Raw genomic sequence first — 21,170 nt, forward strand, 5'->3', positions numbered from 1 at the left:
ACCACAACTTTTTATTTTTATTTTGGCCTCACAAAACACTGTCCTGACAAAAGGGTGAAAGCTACAAGAACATGTTTTGTCTGGACGCCAATGCCTGTCAATGAAAAAAGGGTGAAAGCTACAAGAACATGTTTTGTCTGGACGCCAATGCCTGCCAATGAAAAAAGGGTGAAAGCTACAAGAACATGTTTTGTCTGGACGCCAATGCCTGCCAATGAAAAAAGGGTGAAAGCTACAAGAACATGTTTTGTCTGGACGCCAATGCCTGCCAATGAAAAAAGGGTGAAAGCTACAAGAACATGTTTTGTCTGGACGCCAATGCCTGTCAATGAAAAAAGGGTGAAAGCTACAAGAACATGTTTTGTCTGGACGCCAATGCCTGCCAATGAAAAAAGGGTGAAAGCTACAAGAACATGTTTTGTCTGGACGCCAATGCCTGCCAATGAAAAAAGGGTGAAAGCTACAAGAACATGTTTTGTCTGGACGCCAATGCCTGCCAATGAAAAAAGGGTGAAAGCTACAAGAACATGTTTTGTCTGGACGCCAATGCCTGTCAATGAAAAAAGGGTGAAAGCTACAAGAACATGTTTTGTCTGGACGCCAATGCCTGCCAATGAAAAAAGGGTGAAAGCTACAAGAACATGTTTTGTCTGGACGCCAATGCCTGCCAATGAAAAAAGGGTGAAAGCTACAAGAACATGTTTTGTCTGGACGCCAATGCCTGCCAATGAAAAAAGGGTGAAAGCTACAAGAACATGTTTTGTCTGGACGCCAATGCCTGCCAATGAAAAAAGGGTGAAAGCTACAAGAACATGTTTTGTCTGGACGCCAATGCCTGCCAATGAAAAAAGGGTGAAAGCTACAAGAACATGTTTTGTCTGGACGCCAATGCCTGCCAATGAAAAAAGGGTGAAAGCTACAAGAACATGGTTTGTCTGGACGCCAATGCCTGCCAATGAAAAAAGGGTGAAAGCTACAAGAACATGGTTTGTCTGGACGCCAATGCCTGCCAATGAAAAAAGGGTGAAAGCTACAAGAACATGTTTTGTCTGGACGCCAATGCCTGCCAATGAAAAAAGGGTGAAAGCTACAAGAACATGTTTTGTCTGGACGCCAATGCCTGCCAATGAAAAAAGGGTGAAAGCTACAAGAACATGTTTTGTCTGGACGCCAATGCCTGTCAATGAAAAAAGGGTGAAAGCTACAAGAACATGTTTTGTCTGGACGCCAATGCCTGCCAATGAAAAAAGGGTGAAAGCTACAAGAACATGTTTTGTCTGGACGCCAATGCCTGCCAATGAAAAAAGGGTGAAAGCTACAAGAACATGTTTTGTCTGGACGCCAATGCCTGCCAATGAAAAAAGGGTGAAAGCTACAAGAACATGTTTTGTCTGGACGCCAATGCCTGCCAATGAAAAAAGGGTGAAAGCTACAAGAACATGTTTTGTCTGGACGCCAATGCCTGCCAATGAAAAAAGGGTGAAAGCTACAAGAACATGTTTTGTCTGGACGCCAATGCCTGCCAATGAAAAAAGGGTGAAAGCTACAAGAACATGTTTTGTCTGGACGCCAATGCCTGCCAATGAAAAAAGGGTGAAAGCTACAAGAACATGTTTTGTCTGGACGCCAATGCCTGCCAATGAAAAAAGGGTGAAAGCTACAAGAACATGTTTTGTCTGGACGCCAATGCCTGCCAATGAAAAAAGGGTGAAAGCTACAAGAACATGTTTTGTCTGGACGCCAATGCCTGCCAATGAAAAAAGGGTGAAAGCTACAAGAACATGTTTTGTCTGGACGCCAATGCCTGCCAATGAAAAAAGGGTGAAAGCTACAAGAACATGTTTTGTCTGGACGCCAATGCCTGCCAATGAAAAAAGGGTGAAAGCTACAAGAACATGTTTTGTCTGGACGCCAATGCCTGCCAATGAAAAAAGGGTGAAAGCTACAAGAACATGTTTTGTCTGGACGCCAATGCCTGCCAATGAAAAAAGGGTGAAAGCTACAAGAACATGTTTTGTCTGGACGCCAATGCCTGCCAATGAAAAAAGGGTGAAAGCTACAAGAACATGTTTTGTCTGGACGCCAATGCCTGCCAATGAAAAAAGGGTGAAAGCTACAAGAACATGTTTTGTCTGGACGCCAATGCCTGCCAATGAAAAAAGGGTGAAAGCTACAAGAACATGTTTTGTCTGGACGCCAATGCCTGCCAATGAAAAAAGGGTGAAAGCTACAAGAACATGTTTTGTCTGGACGCCAATGCCTGCCAATGAAAAAAGGGTGAAAGCTACAAGAACATGTTTTGTCTGGACGCCAATGCCTGCCAATGAAAAAAGGGTGAAAGCTACAAGAACATGTTTGTCTGGACGCCAATGCCTGCCAATGAAAAAAGGGTGAAAGCTACAAGAACATGTTTTGTCTGGACGCCAATGCCTGCCAATGAAAAAAGGGTGAAAGCTACAAGAACATGTTTTGTCTGGACGCCAATGCCTGCCAATGAAAAAAGGGTGAAAGCTACAAGAACATGGTTTGTCTGGACGCCAATGCCTGCCAATGAAAAAAGGGTGAAAGCTACAAGAACATGGTTTGTCTGGACGCCAATGCCTGCCAATGAAAAAAGGGTGAAAGCTACAAGAACATGTTTTGTCTGGACGCCAATGCCTGCCAATGAAAAAAGGGTGAAAGCTACAAGAACATGTTTTGTCTGGACGCCAATGCCTGCCAATGAAAAAAGGGTGAAAGCTACAAGAACATGTTTTGTCTGGACGCCAATGCCTGCCAATGAAAAAAGGGTGAAAGCTACAAGAACATGTTTTGTCTGGACGCCAATGCCTGCCAATGAAAAAAGGGTGAAAGCTACAAGAACATGGTTTGTCTGGACGCCAATGCCTGCCAATGAAAAAAGGGTGAAAGCTACAAGAACATGGTTTGTCTGGACGCCAATGCCTGCCAATGAAAAAAGGGTGAAAGCTACAAGAACATGGTTTGTCTGGACGCCAATGCCTGCCAATGAAAAAAGGGTGAAAGCTACAAGAACATGGTTTGTCTGGACGCCAATGCCTGCCAATGAAAAAAGGGTGAAAGCTACAAGAACATGGTTTGTCTGGACGCCAATGCCTGCCAATGAAAAAAGGGTGAAAGCTACAAGAACATGGTTTGTCTGGACGCCAATGCCTGCCAATGAAAAAAGGGTGAAAGCTACAAGAACATGGTTTGTCTGGACGCCAATGCCTGCCAATGAAAAAAGGGTGAAAGCTACAAGAACATGTTTTGTCTGGACGCCAATGCCTGCCAATGAAAAAAGGGTGAAAGCTACAAGAACATGTTTTGTCTGGACGCCAATGCCTGCCAATGAAAAAAGGGTGAAAGCTACAAGAACATGTTTTGTCTGGACGCCAATGCCTGCCAATGAAAAAAGGGTGAAAGCTACAAGAACATGTTTTGTCTGGACGCCAATGCCTGCCAATGAAAAAAGGGTGAAAGCTACAAGAACATGTTTTGTCTGGACGCCAATGCCTGCCAATGAAAAAAGGGTGAAAGCTACAAGAACATGTTTTGTCTGGACGCCAATGCCTGCCAATGAAAAAAGGGTGAAAGCTACAAGAACATGTTTTGTCTGGACGCCAATGCCTGCCAATGAAAAAAGGGTGAAAGCTACAAGAACATGTTTTGTCTGGACGCCAATGCCTGCCAATGAAAAAAGGGTGAAAGCTACAAGAACATGTTTTGTCTGGACGCCAATGCCTGCCAATGAAAAAAGGGTGAAAGCTACAAGAACATGTTTTGTCTGGACGCCAATGCCTGCCAATGAAAAAAGGGTGAAAGCTACAAGAACATGTTTTGTCTGGACGCCAATGCCTGCCAATGAAAAAAGGGTGAAAGCTACAAGAACATGTTTTGTCTGGACGCCAATGCCTGCCAATGAAAAAAGGGTGAAAGCTACAAGAACATGTTTTGTCTGGACGCCAATGCCTGCCAATGAAAAAAGGGTGAAAGCTACAAGAACATGTTTTGTCTGGACGCCAATGCCTGCCAATGAAAAAAGGGTGAAAGCTACAAGAACATGGTTTGTCTGGACGCCAATGCCTGCCAATGAAAAAAGGGTGAAAGCTACAAGAACATGTTTTGTCTGGACGCCAATGCCTGCCAATGAAAAAAGGGTGAAAGCTACAAGAACATGGTTTGTCTGGACGCCAATGCCTGCCAATGAAAAAAGGGTGAAAGCTACAAGAACATGGTTTGTCTGGACGCCAATGCCTGCCAATGAAAAAAGGGTGAAAGCTACAAGAACATGTTTGTCTGGACGCCAATGCCTGCCAATGAAAAAAGGGTGAAAGCTACAAGAACATGTTTTGTCTGGACGCCAATGCCTGCCAATGAAAAAAGGGTGAAAGCTACAAGAACATGTTTTGTCTGGACGCCAATGCCTGCCAATGAAAAAAGGGTGAAAGCTACAAGAACATGGTTTGTCTGGACGCCAATGCCTGCCAATGAAAAAAGGGTGAAAGCTACAAGAACATGTTTTGTCTGGACGCCAATGCCTGCCAATGAAAAAAGGGTGAAAGCTACAAGAACATGTTTGTCTGGACGCCAATGCCTGCCAATGAAAAAAGGGTGAAAGCTACAAGAACATGGTTTGTCTGGACGCCAATGCCTGCCAATGAAAAAAGGGTGAAAGCTACAAGAACATGGTTTGTCTGGACGCCAATGCCTGCCAATGAAAAAAGGGTGAAAGCTACAAGAACATGGTTTGTCTGGACGCCAATGCCTGCCAATGAAAAAAGGGTGAAAGCTACAAGAACATGGTTTGTCTGGACGCCAATGCCTGCCAATGAAAAAAGGGTGAAAGCTACAAGAACATGGTTTGTCTGGACGCCAATGCCTGCCAATGAAAAAAGGGTGAAAGCTACAAGAACATGGTTTGTCTGGACGCCAATGCCTGCCAATGAAAAAAGGGTGAAAGCTACAAGAACATGGTTTGTCTGGACGCCAATGCCTGCCAATGAAAAAAGGGTGAAAGCTACAAGAACATGTTTTGTCTGGACGCCAATGCCTGCCAATGAAAAAAGGGTGAAAGCTACAAGAACATGTTTTGTCTGGACGCCAATGCCTGTCAATGAAAAAAGGGTGAAAGCTACAAGAACATGTTTTGTCTGGACGCCAATGCCTGCCAATGAAAAAAGGGTGAAAGCTACAAGAACATGTTTTGTCTGGACGCCAATGCCTGCCAATGAAAAAAGGGTGAAAGCTACAAGAACATGGTTTGTCTGGACGCCAATGCCTGCCAATGAAAAAAGGGTGAAAGCTACAAGAACATGTTTTGTCTGGACGCCAATGCCTGTCAATGAAAAAAGGGTGAAAGCTACAAGAACATGTTTGTCTGGACGCCAATGCCTGTCAATGAAAAAAGGGTGAAAGCTACAAGAACATGTTTTGTCTGGACGCCAATGCCTGTCAATGAAAAAAGGGTGAAAGCTACAAGAACATGGTTTGTCTGGACGCCAATGCCTGTCAATGAAAAAAGGGTGAAAGCTACAAGAACATGTTTTGTCTGGACGCCAATGCCTGCAATGAAAAAAGGGTGAAAGCTACAAGAACATGTTTTGTCTGGACGCCAATGCCTGCAATGAAAAAAGGGTGAAAGCTACAAGAACATGTTTTGTCTGGACGCCAATGCCTGTCAATGAAAAAAGGGTGAAAGCTACAAGAACATGGTTTGTCTGGACGCCAATGCCTGTCAATGAAAAAAGGGTGAAAGCTACAAGAACATGTTTTGTCTGGACGCCAATGCCTGTCAATGAAAAAAGGGTGAAAGCTACAAGAACATGGTTTGTCTGGACGCCAATGCCTGTCAATGAAAAATCAAACAGAAAAGGGTACCTTGAATACTAAGTTTTTACATTTTACATGTAAGGCCAAAAAAAAAAAAAGGTCTGTTTACGGTAACCCGACCGACCCTATTTTTTTCGCGCGACCCTAGACTTTTTTTTGGCGTTTGGGAAAAAAAAAATCTTTTGTTTTTTTTGCAAAATAACGTAAAAATATGGTTTTGGGGAAAGAAAAAAAAATCCCGACCTACCGACCCTATTTTTTGGGCCTATGTTACCGTAAACAGACCTTTTTTTTTTTTGGCCTAATAGGTCAAATGAATAATCAAGTGATTCAGCATTTTCCGTCACCAACACACATTACTACAATTACTACAGTGCGGCACATAATGTAGAAGCAGTTTTTAATTCTACAAATATGGGTGCTGAACTTAATCTTTCTAACTTGCTAAAAGTAAAACAAGTCGCGTAAGGCGAAAATACAATATTTAGTCAAGTAGCTGCCATTTTTCAGCAAGACCGTATACTCGTAGCATCGTCAGTCCACCGCTCATGGCAAAGGCAGTGAAATTGACAAGAAGAGCGGGGTAATAGTTGCGCTAAGAAGGATAGCACGCTTTTCTGTACCTCTCTTTGTTTTAACTTTCTGAGCGTGTTTTTAATCCAAACATATCATATCTATATGTTTTTGGAATCAGGAACCGACAAGGAATAAGCTGAAAGTGTTTTTAAATTGATTTGGACAATTTAATTTTGATAATAATTTTTATATATTTAATTTTCAGAGCTTGTTTTTAATCCAAATATAACATATTTATATGTTTTTGGAATCAGCAAATGATGGAGAATAAGATAAACGTAAATTTGGATCGTTTTATAAATTTTTATTTTTTTTTACAATTTTCCGATATTTAATGACCAAAGTCATTAATTAATTTTTAAGCCACCAAGCTGAAATGCAATACCAAACCCCGGGCTTCGTCGAAGATTACTTGACCAAAATTTGAACCAATTTGGTTGAAAAATGAGGGCGTGACAGTGCCGCCTCAACTTTCACGAAAAGCCGGATATGACGTCATCAAAGACATTTATCAAAAAAATGAAAAAAACGTTCGGGGATTTCATACCCAGGAACTCTCATGTCAAATTTCATAAAGATCGGTCCAGTAGTTTAGTCTGAATCGCTCTACACACACACACAGACAGACACACACACAGACAGACACACACACACACACACACACACACACATACACCACGACCCTCGTTTCGATTCCCCCTCGATGTTAAAATATTTAGTCAAAACTTGACTAAATATAATGAGATATACAACTGTTTGATAGTGGCTGAGAAATGGTTTTCTCTCCACGAATTATACCCAGCTTACTCGTTAACATTTCACATCTTACTTCTCTCAAACAGATAAATATTTGTAGATTTCTTTGTCAATGTTTTTTGCTGTTCACTTGTTTTCCTGGTACAAAGTACACTTGCAACAAAACTTACCAAAAAAAAACGAACTTATCCAGGACCTGTTTTAAATAAGAGATGCTTCTACTTCTGTTTTATCCATCATCTAGCTTTTTGACACAAAGCAAAGGAGACAGTATCCTCTCTGTTAAAAGACAAAGGCTATGAAGTACAGGCATGTTACACTACACTTAAAGCCTGACACTGTTTTTGAATAAGGTGTCAAGTTTGGTGTATGAACGGTTTAATTCAACACATTGTATTTCTAAAGTGACTTCCTTGATGAATGACAGGACAAAAATAGAATGTGTGACTTGACTGTGTATATGAGAGAAAGAGAGAGAGAGAGAGAGAGAGAGAGAGAGAGAGAGAGAGAGAGAGAGAGAGAGAGAGAGAGAGAGAGAGGGGGGGGGGAGAGGGGGGGGGGAGAGAGAGAGAGAGGGGGGGAGAGGGGGAGAGAGAGAGAGGGGGAGAGAGAGAGAATTCAGTAGAGAAAGAGGTTAAGTGTGGTGTAGGGCCCCTGGCCTGTATCCTATACCAAGGGGTGAGGTGAGAAAGTGTAAGTGCATAGCGACACCCATCTGTACCCTGCTGCACTTGCAAAAGAGATTGTGCATTTGTGTATACACCATTTCCACTGACAGTGACTCACTGACACACAACGTTTTATCCCTAGTTATATGCTGCCATAATTCAGAGCCATATGAAAAGCCGTAAGTAATTTGACAATGTTCTGTGTCACACTGCATTGTCTCAAAGACTTAAACTTAAAGAATCCTAATCCCAGCAGGAGCTTACAGAAATGGAAGAGCAGATAAAAATCAAGACGACCCCGGTGTCAAGACAGCCTCACACAGTAAAAAATGCACTAGACAAAGACACAACAGTAGCAGAATCACCAGTGACACTAGCAGCATAACTTACAAAGTCAAAAAGAAATCTGATTAAGGATGTCACTTTGCCACAGCAGAACTTGTATCAAATCACAAAGCTGCCAAACCTTTTTCACAGGGAGGAAGAGGTAATACCAAGGACTTTGAAAAATAGCGGCAAACCTTTGTGGCCATTCTGGCAAATTTGCTATACAAAATAAATCACAGCAACATCCCCGCAGCAGGAGTAGCAGTCAACGCTGAGGCGCAGAAGGGACCCAAGACCCCAAAGCAACAAGAACAACAGCCATGACTGAGGCACCATAGAAGCTGGAGGATACGCACGGCTGGAGCAGACGAAGACCGATGGCAACAAAGACAGACATGACCGAGGCACCAGAGAAGGTGGAGGATACGCACGGCTGGAGCAGACGAAGACGGATGGCCACAAAGACAGACATGACCGAGGCACCAGAGAAGCTGGAGGATACGCACGGCTGAAGCCGACGAAGACCGATGGCAACAAAGACAGCCATGACCGAGGCACCAGAGAAGCTGGAGGATACGCACGGCTGAAGCAGACGAAGACCGATGGCAACAAAGACAGACATGACCGAGGCACCAGAGAAGGTGGAGGATACGCACGGCTGGAGCAGACGAAGACGGATGGCCACAAAGACAGACATGACCGAGGCACCAGAGAAGCTGGAGGATACGCACGGCTGAAGCAGACGAAGACAGATGGCAACAAAGACAGACATGACCCAGGCACCAGAGAAGGTGGAGGATACGCACGGCTGAAGCAGACGAAGACGGATGGCAACAAAGACAGACATGACCCAGGCACCAGAGAAGGTGGAGGATACGCACGGCTGAAGCAGACGAAGACGGATGGCAACAAAGACAGACATGACCCAGGCACCAGAGAAGGTGGAGGATACGCACGGCTGAAGCAGACGAAGACCGATGGCAACAAAGACAGACATGACCGAGGCACCAGAGAAGGTGGAGGATACGCACGGCTGGAGCAGACGAAGACGGATGGCCACAAAGACAGACATGACCCAGGCACCAGAGAAGGTGGAGGATACGCACGGCTGGAGCAGACGAAGACGGATGGCAACAAAGACAGACATGACCCAGGCACCAGAGAAGGTGGAGGATACGCACGGCTGAAGCAGACGAAGACGGATGGCAACAAAGACAGACATGACCGAGGCACCAGAGAAGGTGGAGGATACGCACGGCTGGAGCAGACGAAGACGGATGGCCACAAAGACAGACATGAATGCAAACAAACAAACAAAACAAAAAAGAAGAAAAAAGACTGCAGGCAACACAGACAAAGGGGAAAACAGAGACAGACAAAGGCATCAGAGGGAAGCAGCAGCCAAGGCCAATAAGCTGACTGGAGGCTACACAGACATGGGCGGAAAACAGAGACAGAGAGGCAAAGACGAGTCTACTCACTCAAGGAACAGACAAGAATGTCAGAAAAACAACACACACAAAACCTGTAGGCAACACAGACAAATTTGGTACTGATAGACTGAATAGTGTCCAAGAAATATCCAACGTTAAAGTTTTCCGGACGGCCGGCCGGCCGGCCGGACGGACGACTCGGGTGAGTACATAGACTCACTTTTGCTTCGCATGTGAGTCAAAAACAGAGACAGACAAAGACGTCAAAGGGCAGCATCGGCCAATGACGACTGGAGGCTACATAGACTTGGGCAGAAAACAGAGACGTACAGACAAAGACGTCAGAGGGCAGCAACGGCCAATGCCAACTGGAGGCTACACAGACTTGGGCAGAAAACAGAGACGTACAGACAAAAACGTCAAGAGGGCAGCAACGGCCAATGCCGACTGGAGGCTACACAGACTTGGGCAGAAAAGAGAGACAGACGGACGGACAAAGAGGAGCCCACTCACCAAGCTGACGGAGCGCAGTGGCCTTCAGTGTGGCCGGCAGGTTGTCCAACAGGAGGAACGCTTCGTACGACTCCTTGGCCGCCTTGGACTTGCCCTGCAAGCAGCATGTCTCAACCTATTTCACCGGCCCAATGCCCACAGTAACTTTACGTGCAACATGTCTCAACCTCATTTCACCGGCCCAATGCCCACAGTAACTTTACATGCAACATGTCTCTACCTCATTTCACCGTCCCAATGCCCACAGTAACTCTATGTGCAACATGTCTCGACCTCATTTCACTGTCCGATGCCCACAACAATTCTATGACTGTGCAACATGCCGTTAGCCAAGCTCAAAATGTCACCTGTTGGACTTGCCCTGCCAGCAGCATGTCTGGCCCTGACTTCACCATCCCAATGCCCACAATCATTCTACGTGCAACATGCCTTGAGCCAAGCTCAAAATGTCACCATTTGTGGGGCGAACATTATTATAAATGCAATGTTTCATGCAGTCACCTACTTTGTCAAATACGATGCATCTTATTTTTGATGTTGGGAAAGATATGATACACCTTGTTGCTAACTTTGGGAGATCCTAAAGGCATTTTCATGCAATCTTGCCAAATATCATACACCTTGTTGCTAACTTTGGGAGATCTTAAAGCTTTTTCATGCAATCTTGCCAAATATGATACACCTTATTGCTAATTTGAGGAAACCCTAAAGGAACAAATTTTTATGCAGCGCCCTATTTCGTCAATTATATGATGCAATTATTTTTAACCGTGACAGGGCGGAAGGTTTGAAGCAGTCCCACTGACCTTGACCCCTTACATGGTACAGACCCATACAAACTTTCTACTCTAAAATTTGAAAGTGGTTCCAAAAAGCCACTAAGAAAAAACAAATCTTGAAGAGCATTCATATTTCCATGGGCATGAAATTGATAACAACAGTTTCACAGAGTCTGGCCATGTTATCTGTTAAGCAACACTTAGATTTTCAAGACTGTGATGAGATCACTTTGGAATCAGTTCAGATTCTTGTCACTGACCTGAACCTCCAGTAAGTGAGCCACGTGGAGTCGTCCTGAAACAAAAACAAAAATTCCAAATAAAAAGTGAACACACACAATCATCAAACGACATTATATACACGTGTACAGTCTCAGTAATGGCGTTAACCCGTAATTACCGGTATTCTACCGGTTGAAACGAGAAAATACCGGAACAAAATTGGCTGCCGGTATGACCTACCGGTTGATTTTTAGAACTACCGTTTTTTTCGCTGGTAAAACAATAAAACCAGTACTCTGAGTTGGACTCTTACTGGTTCCAATGACTTGCCTACCATTTTTTCCTGGACTGTTTGCATCATAAAAGTTTGCCTACCGGTTTGAAAAAATACTAGCGCCATCACTGCAGTCTACTTCATAAATACAAAAGCTTAATATACAATGTTTGGAAATACAGTAACTGTTGGTGTTTTTAAGCAAAAATGCAGTGTCAGCTCCATCCGATTTTTCTATGAAAACATGTACAGCAGAGCAGCTATTTGTTCACTGTGACAATACCTGCATGTGTACATCTTGCCTCACATTCAAGGAACACAACTCTTCCACGATGCAGACAAACCATGACAGAGTAATTTCCAGAAAGCGTCTATTCTGAGACTTTGATCTTGAAAGCTATCACAAACTACCTGCTGGTAGCTAGTCACATAAACTAATGCTGTATTGTGCCATTGTTTTAACGTTTCAAGATAGCTCTCAGATACTGCAACAAAGGAAAAGTTTTAAGGGACCACTTTTCAACAGAGAATGCACGTCCAGGAAAATACCTGAGCTTGAATCTTAAACAAAGACTTCATTTAACAGTTTTATTTTGCTCACAAGCAGGTGAGATTGTCACCTGGTCGGTCACATCAACCTTCCATGCTTAAGGTCACTGTGACACAACTACCACCCCCCCCCCCCCCCTCATTTCTAGTTCTACCTTCTCTCTCTCTGTTAGAAATCTAATGTGTGTGATTATATTGTACTGAGGTGGCAATAATAACGAGACAAAGCACCGACCATAAATGCACTTGATTTCACAAAACATACCCATTGACTCATGTTTTACATCCAGTCTCGCGGTGACAAACGTTCACACCAGCATTTAAAAAAACATATCAACACACTCTCTCTTTCTCCACCCCTGATTCTGTCTCCTCCATATAAAGCTCTCCCATTTCAATCATCCATCTTGCCCCATTGCTTTTAATTTTTTTTATTGGTCTGCCTATCACCTGCCCCCATTGTGAAGGTCTTTGTTGTTGCGCGCTGTCTGTCTATCCCTGCACTGAACTACACCAACATTAATACTGCCACACAGGGCCCCTTGACACTCTCACCCCCCCCCCCCCCCCCTCACTTCAACCCTTGGTTTGTGGATTACACTTACAGCTGATGATTCAGAGCTGTGGGGCAACAGTTCAGGGGTCACAGAGCTTTTCATGATTCACATAGAGATGAAAACTGTACAGAAGATCCGAAAGGAAGGGGGGGAAACCAGAGAGGATAATTTCGACAGCTGGCAGTGTCAACACAAACTTGCAGCTGTGTGTTGGGACACAACAAAGAAACAGAAATGCAAGGCGAAACCCAAACTGTAAAAAAAAAAAAGTGAAAGGATCCCTTCAGTCACAACAAACCATAGGCATTTTCAATTTCACCCACAGAAGGAAAAAAAGCAAGAGGCTTCACATTGTGAAAAAAAACCAGGTCTCTTTTGAATGCATAATTCCCTACTCGCCTTGCATCAAAAAGCAAGGAGCAATGTTCAGAGGAAGACCTTGACCCTTGAAATAGGGCATTAAAGAGCGCAGAACTTAAAACCCCAGACACTTTCCTCGTGTGCACACAACCGTATCATCTCTTTCTTAGGCTGCAAGCATACACTGTGAAAGTGAACCACCTGTTTTGTAAATAGCACATAATACACTTAACACATGGATTACTTTAGCTTTTCACACGAGAAAGCTGGTGAGTAATTTTTAAAAAATAAACCCCCACAATATTCCTAAAAAAAAGAAAGAAAAAAGAGGGGTTTATCACTGACAGTTTAAACAAATTTGTGTTAATGTTACGTACTGTCATAAAGTGAATGAATTGTACATGCATACAAAGATACAAACAGATGTGCACACACAGCTTCTTTTCCGGAAGTAAATTTGTGTCCTTTAGGGAAGAAAAACGAAACTTTTAATTAACATAGACTTTCTCACATCATTTCTCTTCCCATACCGCTGAACCAATGGCTTTGCCACATTTTGTTCAGGGGAAACGACAACCGACAAAGTAGCAGGTTGGCTGAGAGGAAAGAACAAAGGGAAGCGAACAAAGACCCATCCGTCTCCTTATTATTTCCTCACATGTCAGGGAGGCCGAGCGAGTCAAGAAAAACGAGTATTATAAAGGGTGGGGTCGCTTGGGTTAAAACCATAACGTTGCATCACCACAAGCTAATGTTATTGGGCTGGAGACGCTCCCTCAATCTTTCAGCACAAGCTAATGTTATTGTTATTAACGTTAAAGATCCCACGATTGACAAAAGGGTCTTTCCTGGCAAAATTGTATAGGCGTAGATAAAAATGTCCACCAAAATACCCGTGTGACCTGGAATAATAGGCCGTGAAAGGTGGATGCAGCGCCTAAAGGCAGTCGATCTACTGGCCGATGTGAATGCGTGATATATTGTGTAAAAAATTCCATCCCACACGGCATTAATAGGTAACATGCGCCTTGAGTCGCCTTGTGTGGTGAGATACGTGCGCGATATAAATCCTCGTAAATAAATAAATAAATAAATTGGGCTGGAGACGCTCCCTCAATCTTTCAGCACAAGCTAATGTTATTGGGCTGGAGACGCTCCCTCAATCTTTCAGCACAAGCTAATGTTATTGGGCTGGAGACGCTCCCTCAATCTTTCAGCACAAGCTAATGTTATTGGGCTGGAGACGCTCCCTCAATCTTTCAGCACAAGCTAATGTTATTGGGCTGGAGACGCTCCCTCAATCTTTCAGCACAAGCTAATGTTATTGGGCTGGAGACGCTCCCTCAATCTTTCAGCACAAGCTAATGTTATTGGGCTGGAGACGCTCCCTCAATCTTTCAGCACAAGCTAATGTTATTGGGCTGGAGACGCTCCCTCAATCTTTCAGCACAAGCTAATGTTATTGGGCTGGAGACGCTCCCTCAATCTTTCAGCACAAGCTAATGTTATTGGGCTGGAGACGCTCCCTCAATCTTTCAGCACAAGCTAATGTTATTGGGCTGGAGACGCTCCCTCAATCTTTCGGCACAAGCTTACAGTGAAGCCAAAGGTTAAGAAATTGCACCAGCTAGAATGGAAGGTTGCTTTCTAAGAAATCAATACTTTCGACAAAAATGTTTTCCCCTGCGTGTTTTTTCTCTTCACAACAAATCATCTAAGCTGTCTTTGCTCTTTTATTTAAACAAACACATACTTTTTTTTAAGACCATTGTTAGCAAAATACTCAAAAGACCACACTCAGAAGCCTAAATACTCAATAACTTTCTTCTTGCTACATGTACATTAAAAAATCTCAAAAAGTTCTACTCACTCTCTGAGTAAGTGAGTGTACATTCACTGGAATCTGACAGGCACAATCTGAAGTGCTGGAAAAGAAGAACACACATAACTGACTATCAGAGCTGACAAAAATACAATCTGGGGCTTTCTTGTCTGTTTTAGTGTTTAACAATGTATTCTCTTCATGCTTTCAAAATTCTGAAACTGCATCAATTTCAAGTTTCTCATTTTACTTGTAGTTGTAGTCTCACCCCCCCCCCCCCCCCCCCCCCTTCCCCTAAATAACTCATTAAGTGCTCTCTGTAACCAGCTGGATACTGTATATGGCTTGAACTCATGTAGATACCCTCTGTTTTTTTGCAGAGAAGTTTGTTGTAAGTCATCCACTTGCAGCATTTCACAGCACACTTGACTTACTTTACAACGTTAGCAGATCCAAACAGCGTTCGCTTGAGTTCGTGTCCCTATTGTTTATCATTGTATTATTGTATCATGTTTGATTTAATGAAACATTGTTTAAACTAAACAGCTGATGAATTTAAATTATCAATAAATCTGAAAAATTCACCCAAATAAGTTAAAATTTAATTCAGAAAAAAAACCACAATCACAAATCACTTTAGTCTGGAAACAAGAAATAAGCACATGAAATAAAGATGAACAGTCTTTCGAACTGCAAAGACAGTTTTCTATGCCAAGACTCAAGGTTTGTGGATTAGACCAACAACAAAAAATAGTCTGTTTACGGTATCCCGACCGACCCTATTTTTTCGCGCGACCCTAGACTTTTTTTGGCATTTGGGAAAACAAAACAAACAAGTCGCGTAAGGCGAAAATACAATATTTAGTCAAGTAGCTGTCGAACTCACAGAATGAAACTGAACGCAATGCCATTTTTCAGCAAGACCGTATACTCGTAGCATCGTCAGTCCACCACTCATGGCAAAGGCAGTGAAATTGACAAGAAGAGCGGGGTAGTAGTTGCGCTAAGAAGGATAGCACGCTTTTCTGTACCTCTCTTTGTTTTAACTTTCTGAGCGTGTTTTTAATCCAAACATATCATATGTATATGTTTTTGGAATCAGGAACCGAAAAGGAATAAGATGAAAGTGTTTATAAATTGATTTGGAAAATTTAATTTTGATAATAATTTTTATATATTTAATTTTCAGAGCTTGTTTTTAATCCGAATATAACATATTTATATGTTTTTGGAATCAGCAAATGATGGAGAATAAGATAAACGTAAATTTGGATCGTTTTATAAATTTTTATTTTTTTTTACAATTTTTAGTTTTTTAATGACCAAAGTCATTAATTAATTTTTAAGCCACCAAGCTGAAATGCAATACCGAAGTCCGGGCTTCGTCGAAGATTACTTGACCAAAATTTCAACCAATTTGGTTGAAAAATGAGGGCGTGACAGTGCCGCCTCAACTTTCACGAAAAGCCGGATATGACGTCATCAAAGACATTTATCAAACAAGAAGGGCAAAGCCCATACGACTCACATGCTTTACACATTTTTCCTACCAAAATACATGTGACCTTAACCCAAGGTCAAGGTCATCCAAGGTCATGCAACACAAAGCTGTTAATTCAAGACATAGGAAGTACAATGGTGCTTATTGGCTCTTTCTACCATGAGATATGGTCACTTTTAGTGGTTCACTACCTTATTTTGGTCACATTTCATAAGGGTCAAAATGACCTTGACCTTGATCACATGTGACCGAATGTGTCTCATGATGAAAGCATAACATGTGCCCCACATAATTTTTAAGTTTGAAACAGTTATCTTCCATAGTTCAGGGTCAAGGTCACTTCAAAATATGTATACAATCCAACTTTGAAGAGCTCCTGTGACCTTGACCTTGAAGCAAGGTAAACCAAACTGGTATCAAAAGATGGGGCTTACTTTGCCCTATATATCATATATAGGTGAGGTATTGAATCTCAAAAACTTCAGAGAAAATGGGAAAAATATGAAAAATAGCTGTTTTTTAGGCAACATTTATGGCCCCTGCGACCTTGACCTTGAAGCAAGGTCAAGATGCTATGTATGTTTTTTGGGGCCTTGTCATCATCTTGCCAAATTTGGTACTGATAGACTGAATAGTGTCCAAGAAATATCCAACGTTAAAGTTTTCCGGACGGACGGACGGACGTCCGGACGTCCGGACGGACGACTCGGGTGAGTACATAGACTCACTTTTGCTTCGCATGTGAGTCAAAAAAACATCTGGGGATATCATTCCCAGGAACTCTCATGTCAAATTTTATAAAGATCGGTCCAGTAGTTTAGTCTGAATCGCTCTACACACACACACACACGCACACACACAGACACACAGACACACACACGCACATACACCACGACCCTCGTTTCGATTCCCCCTCGATGTTAAAATATTTAGTCAAAACTTGACTAAATATAAAAAAGGTTTGTTTTTTGGCAAAATAACTTAAAAATGTTTTTTTGGAGAAAATCAAAAAAAAATAAATATCCCGACCTACCGACCCTATTTTTTTTGCCTATGTTACCGTAAACAGACTTTTTTTTTTGTGCCTTAGTTTTATTTACTCATTTTTATCTATTTCTCTTACCTTCAAACTTCCCTCATAGTTCTTCAAGACTTTGAACATCAAGCTTAGTCGCATGTGCACTTCATTAGAGCGTGGGAATGCACGGTTGAGGTACAGCAGTTGGTAGAATAGCTTCACAGCCCTGCAACACACAAAGAAATCAGCTGGTTAGGACAGAAGTTTTTTATTTTGGAAAAAGAATCTGATTCGACACATGATAGCTACTTATGCAGATGCTCCTGTAATCACGAGTACATGTCAAGTCACATGCCTCTTTGTGTTTTTTCAACCAGAATCATGTTCTGCTCGTGAGTGCTCGTGTGAGTGTTTTATTTAAATCATTTATGAATGAAAAATCTTGTTTAGTTATAAACAAAGTGACATACTTTCGGGTAATCTTGAGCTTTAGCGTGTTAAATTCATAGCTCAGAGATCGTCTACAAGGGTCTGTCGCTTACAACAGCATGTCACTTGAACAACTACAACATAAAAGTATTAACCATCCTGACAAGCATGCAAAAAGCATTCGTGATGCATCATGTTGACAAAGCCCAAAGAGCAAAGCAGCTCAGTGGCATTCTTTCATTTGCAACTACCAGCTGTGCATATGTCAAGACAAACCACTGCATCCCCCCAAGATTTTGCGCGAGCTCAACCACAACAAGAGTTTATAACCAAACTACAAGTTTTATACTTGTAAACATCACCCAAGCTTGACTTTTGGTCCTGCCGATCTATTTCAAAGGACCGCAACTACCTCCAAACACCAAAGAGTATTTCAAGGGCATAGAACTCTGCATCAGCAGCAAGAGCGCTGAGCCAATGACCTCTCTGGTGTCTCTCTCGCTCTAGCGGAACGAGAAAAATCGATTCTGACGGGGGACACAAGTTCAGGGGTTCATTCACACGATTAAGTACATGTATAAACCAAGGCGCACTGTATCTGACTGCTGTGACAGAAGGCTGGATACAACATACCTCCCATAATGAGAAAATAATCAGTAAAGCTATAGACCTGTAAAGCTAACCAGATGCTAGGGCTGATCACAGGCGGAAGGAATCGTCCACTGGACCACTACTATCACAGAAAGACTCTCTGTGATAGTAGTAGTCCAGTGGACGATACCTTCCGCCTGTGGGCTGATTAAAATGACCTTTTGTTATCTAAATAAAGATATTTTTTATTAAATTGTATAAAAGGCTGGTGAGACATCTTGAGTAGGGAAATGTTATTTGGCATCCTTTTAAAAAAAGACAATCCATTACCATTGAGAAAGTGCAGCGAAGAGTAACAAAGTTGCTAAGGGAATGCCATAGCATGTCATACAGTCAGAGACTGACTTACCTTAATTTATATTCATTAAAAGGCAAAAGAATTAGAGGTGACCTAATTGAAACTTATAAAATGTTTAACAACTTGACCCTGGACGTATTTTCTCACTTCCACAGAAATTAAACTCCAAACTGTACACAACTACCTGGAGGCCGACACCAGAAAGATGGGCTACACCTGGAGTCAGATAGAAAAGATGGCCCAGGACAGAGGACTCTGGAGAGCTGTTGTTGGCGGCCCATACCCTGACAGGAGTGACGGGCATTGAGTTGAGTGAGTGTACACAACCAAAGAATGGGACAACTGATGAGGCGTGAGGCCTAGAGGTGAATATACAGTCCCAAACTACTACTACTACTAATGCATCATTCGGATTGGTGTTTGTGTTTCTGTGTGTGTGTGTGTGTGTGTGTGTGTGTGTGTGTGTGTGTGTGTGTGTGTGTGTGTGATTGTGTGTATGTATGTATGTTGGGGGTGGTAAAGGGAGGGCATGGCCAGCCTGATGTTCCTTCAGTTCAACTCCCATCAATTTATTTTCATGATTTAACATTACAGTAGGCAACCTACCTACAAACCCTTGAGGCATGTGGTCCTTCCTCCGCAACGCCCCCCCCCCCCCTCTCTCTCTCTCTCCCTCTCTCTTTGTACTGTAATGGAGTTTTGAATGTGAATATCTCTACTGACCAATTCCTCTCACCCCTTTCAAATGCTATTGGTATCCCATCCATCAGTGTCTCCAAACAAGTCCTTTTTTTAAACACAGGAGGAATTGTACACCGGAGAGTGACCACCTGGGTGGGGCCCAAGAACTGGGTCAGATTGGTTGAAATCTCTTCTAAACCAACCCAACACAGCGCCTAGTTCCCACACACTTTGGTCAATTTCTTGTGCACATCACCCCATCTTAGCCCAGCTCCTTTTCTTTCACCCCCCCCCCCCCTTTCCAGTGGCCAGGTGTGGTGACCAGCTGCCGGTCAGGTGAGGGGCTGCTGGACTTGACACCGAGATGCACGTTGCCATGGAGATTGATAGATCTCTGTCCGTTTAATAAAAAGTCAACCAAAGGGGCCTTTTCAATACACTGGCCTGGCAACCTCAAGAGGTTTCCTCCCAACCTCAAGAGGTCAAACGGTTTTAGTCTGGTCATAGTTCCAATCCAAAGGAATACAATGCCAACCCTCCCCCACCCCCCTTCTTTTTTTTTAGGACATACAAAAGTCTGATAAAAATCAAGTGTGCGACTCGGGCGCTTTCGCTTTCATTGCGTTTTCTGCACTCGTTTTCGTGGTTTTTTTAGGTTTTTTTTACAAATGTAATAAAAAGTTATAGGGTCGGCCCCTAAAAATAGGGTAGGTCGGGTTACCGTAACCTCACCTATTTTTTGTTTAGGCCTTATGAACAGAAACTCTGGAGCTGGGGTAAGGGGTGTTCCATTGTAACATTTGTGTCCATGTGTGCTCAATACCTGTTTTCGTATACTTATTCATTAATTGCAAGACTGCATTAATTCCAAGTGACTTGCGCAAGAACAGCCTATCATGTGCATCTTCTCCATTTAGCTTGTGTTCAATCATCTTTGTAACAAGACAAAGTATCCGAGCATACAATTAAACTATTTAAAAACACAGTATCAAAAGATTTTAAAATCAACCAAAAACAGAATAAAATCAAAACATTCTAATATTAAACAATGAAAATGTTGCAATAGCTGAATCAAAAGATTCCATTTTCTCCCGCCGATCACACGACTGAGAACAGCCAATGATGCCATGAATCCTACAAAGAAACCAAAACAATTACATCTGTTCACACAGGCACATTCTTAAAGCCTGATTTGTTACACCTACCATTTTGACAAAAATTCAAAAAAGTTTTTAAAAAACAAAAAACACCATTTCACACCAAAGCCTAAATCTTTAAACTTGTGTCGTTTACTTCATTGAGATTCATCAGACTAAAAACATTCGTTAGCTACTGCTAAAACCCTCACCATCATTGGGCCAGGAATTGATAAAGTAACCTATACATTTTTCACGCGCCTATGTTTTCTGTGACAAGACCTCACAATGAAACAGTGGAAGTTGACTGCATTGTTCTTTCAAAGACTCCACTTTCTTCATTCGTTTTTTGTTTCCTAACCATAATGATGAAATTCCTGATGGGTTTCGACATTAGATGAAACCGGAGCTGTTGCAGAGTAGTTGCAAAATACAACTTTCCACAAACTGCAGCATTGCACTTATCAGTGCCACCCCCATCTTGCCTCAACAATGGGGGAGGGGAGCTGGGTGGGGGGGGGGGGGGGGGGGTGGGGTGAGAAAAGGTGGTGGTGGCAGTAGAAAGGGAAAGAAAACGATGAAGAGAGCAGAGGATGTTGTTCTTTTAGTGCAGAGTTCTTCATTCATATACTATGTGCGTGCGAGAGAGGGAGAGGTGAGGATACACAATGATAAAAGCAAAGAACAGTTAGCCAAAGAAGAAGGAGGAGGAGAGAGAGACAGAGACACAGAGAGGACACTGAGATAGAGAGAAAGAGAAGAGAAAGAGAAGAGAAAGAAAGACAGAATTG

General features: G+C 42.5%; 1 protein-coding gene across 1 annotated transcript in view; it reads right to left on the reverse strand.

Annotated features, from left to right (window-relative positions):
* LOC138946268 (lysine-specific demethylase 6A-like) overlaps window positions 1-21,170 on the reverse strand; it is a 144,163-nt gene that overhangs the window by 35,164 nt on the left and 87,829 nt on the right. The window contains exons 4-7 of the mRNA XM_070317806.1: window positions 17,290-17,410; window positions 14,714-14,768; window positions 11,142-11,176; window positions 10,103-10,196 (exon numbers count right to left, since the gene is read on the reverse strand). Coding sequence (XP_070173907.1) covers window positions 10,103-10,196; window positions 11,142-11,176; window positions 14,714-14,768; window positions 17,290-17,410 — 305 coding nt within the window. The remainder of the gene's footprint in view (window positions 1-10,102; window positions 10,197-11,141; window positions 11,177-14,713; window positions 14,769-17,289; window positions 17,411-21,170) is intronic.

This window comes from Littorina saxatilis, linkage group LG13 (assembly GCF_037325665.1).
Source record: "Littorina saxatilis isolate snail1 linkage group LG13, US_GU_Lsax_2.0, whole genome shotgun sequence".
In the NCBI taxonomy this organism is placed as follows: Eukaryota; Metazoa; Mollusca; class Gastropoda; order Littorinimorpha; family Littorinidae; genus Littorina; species Littorina saxatilis.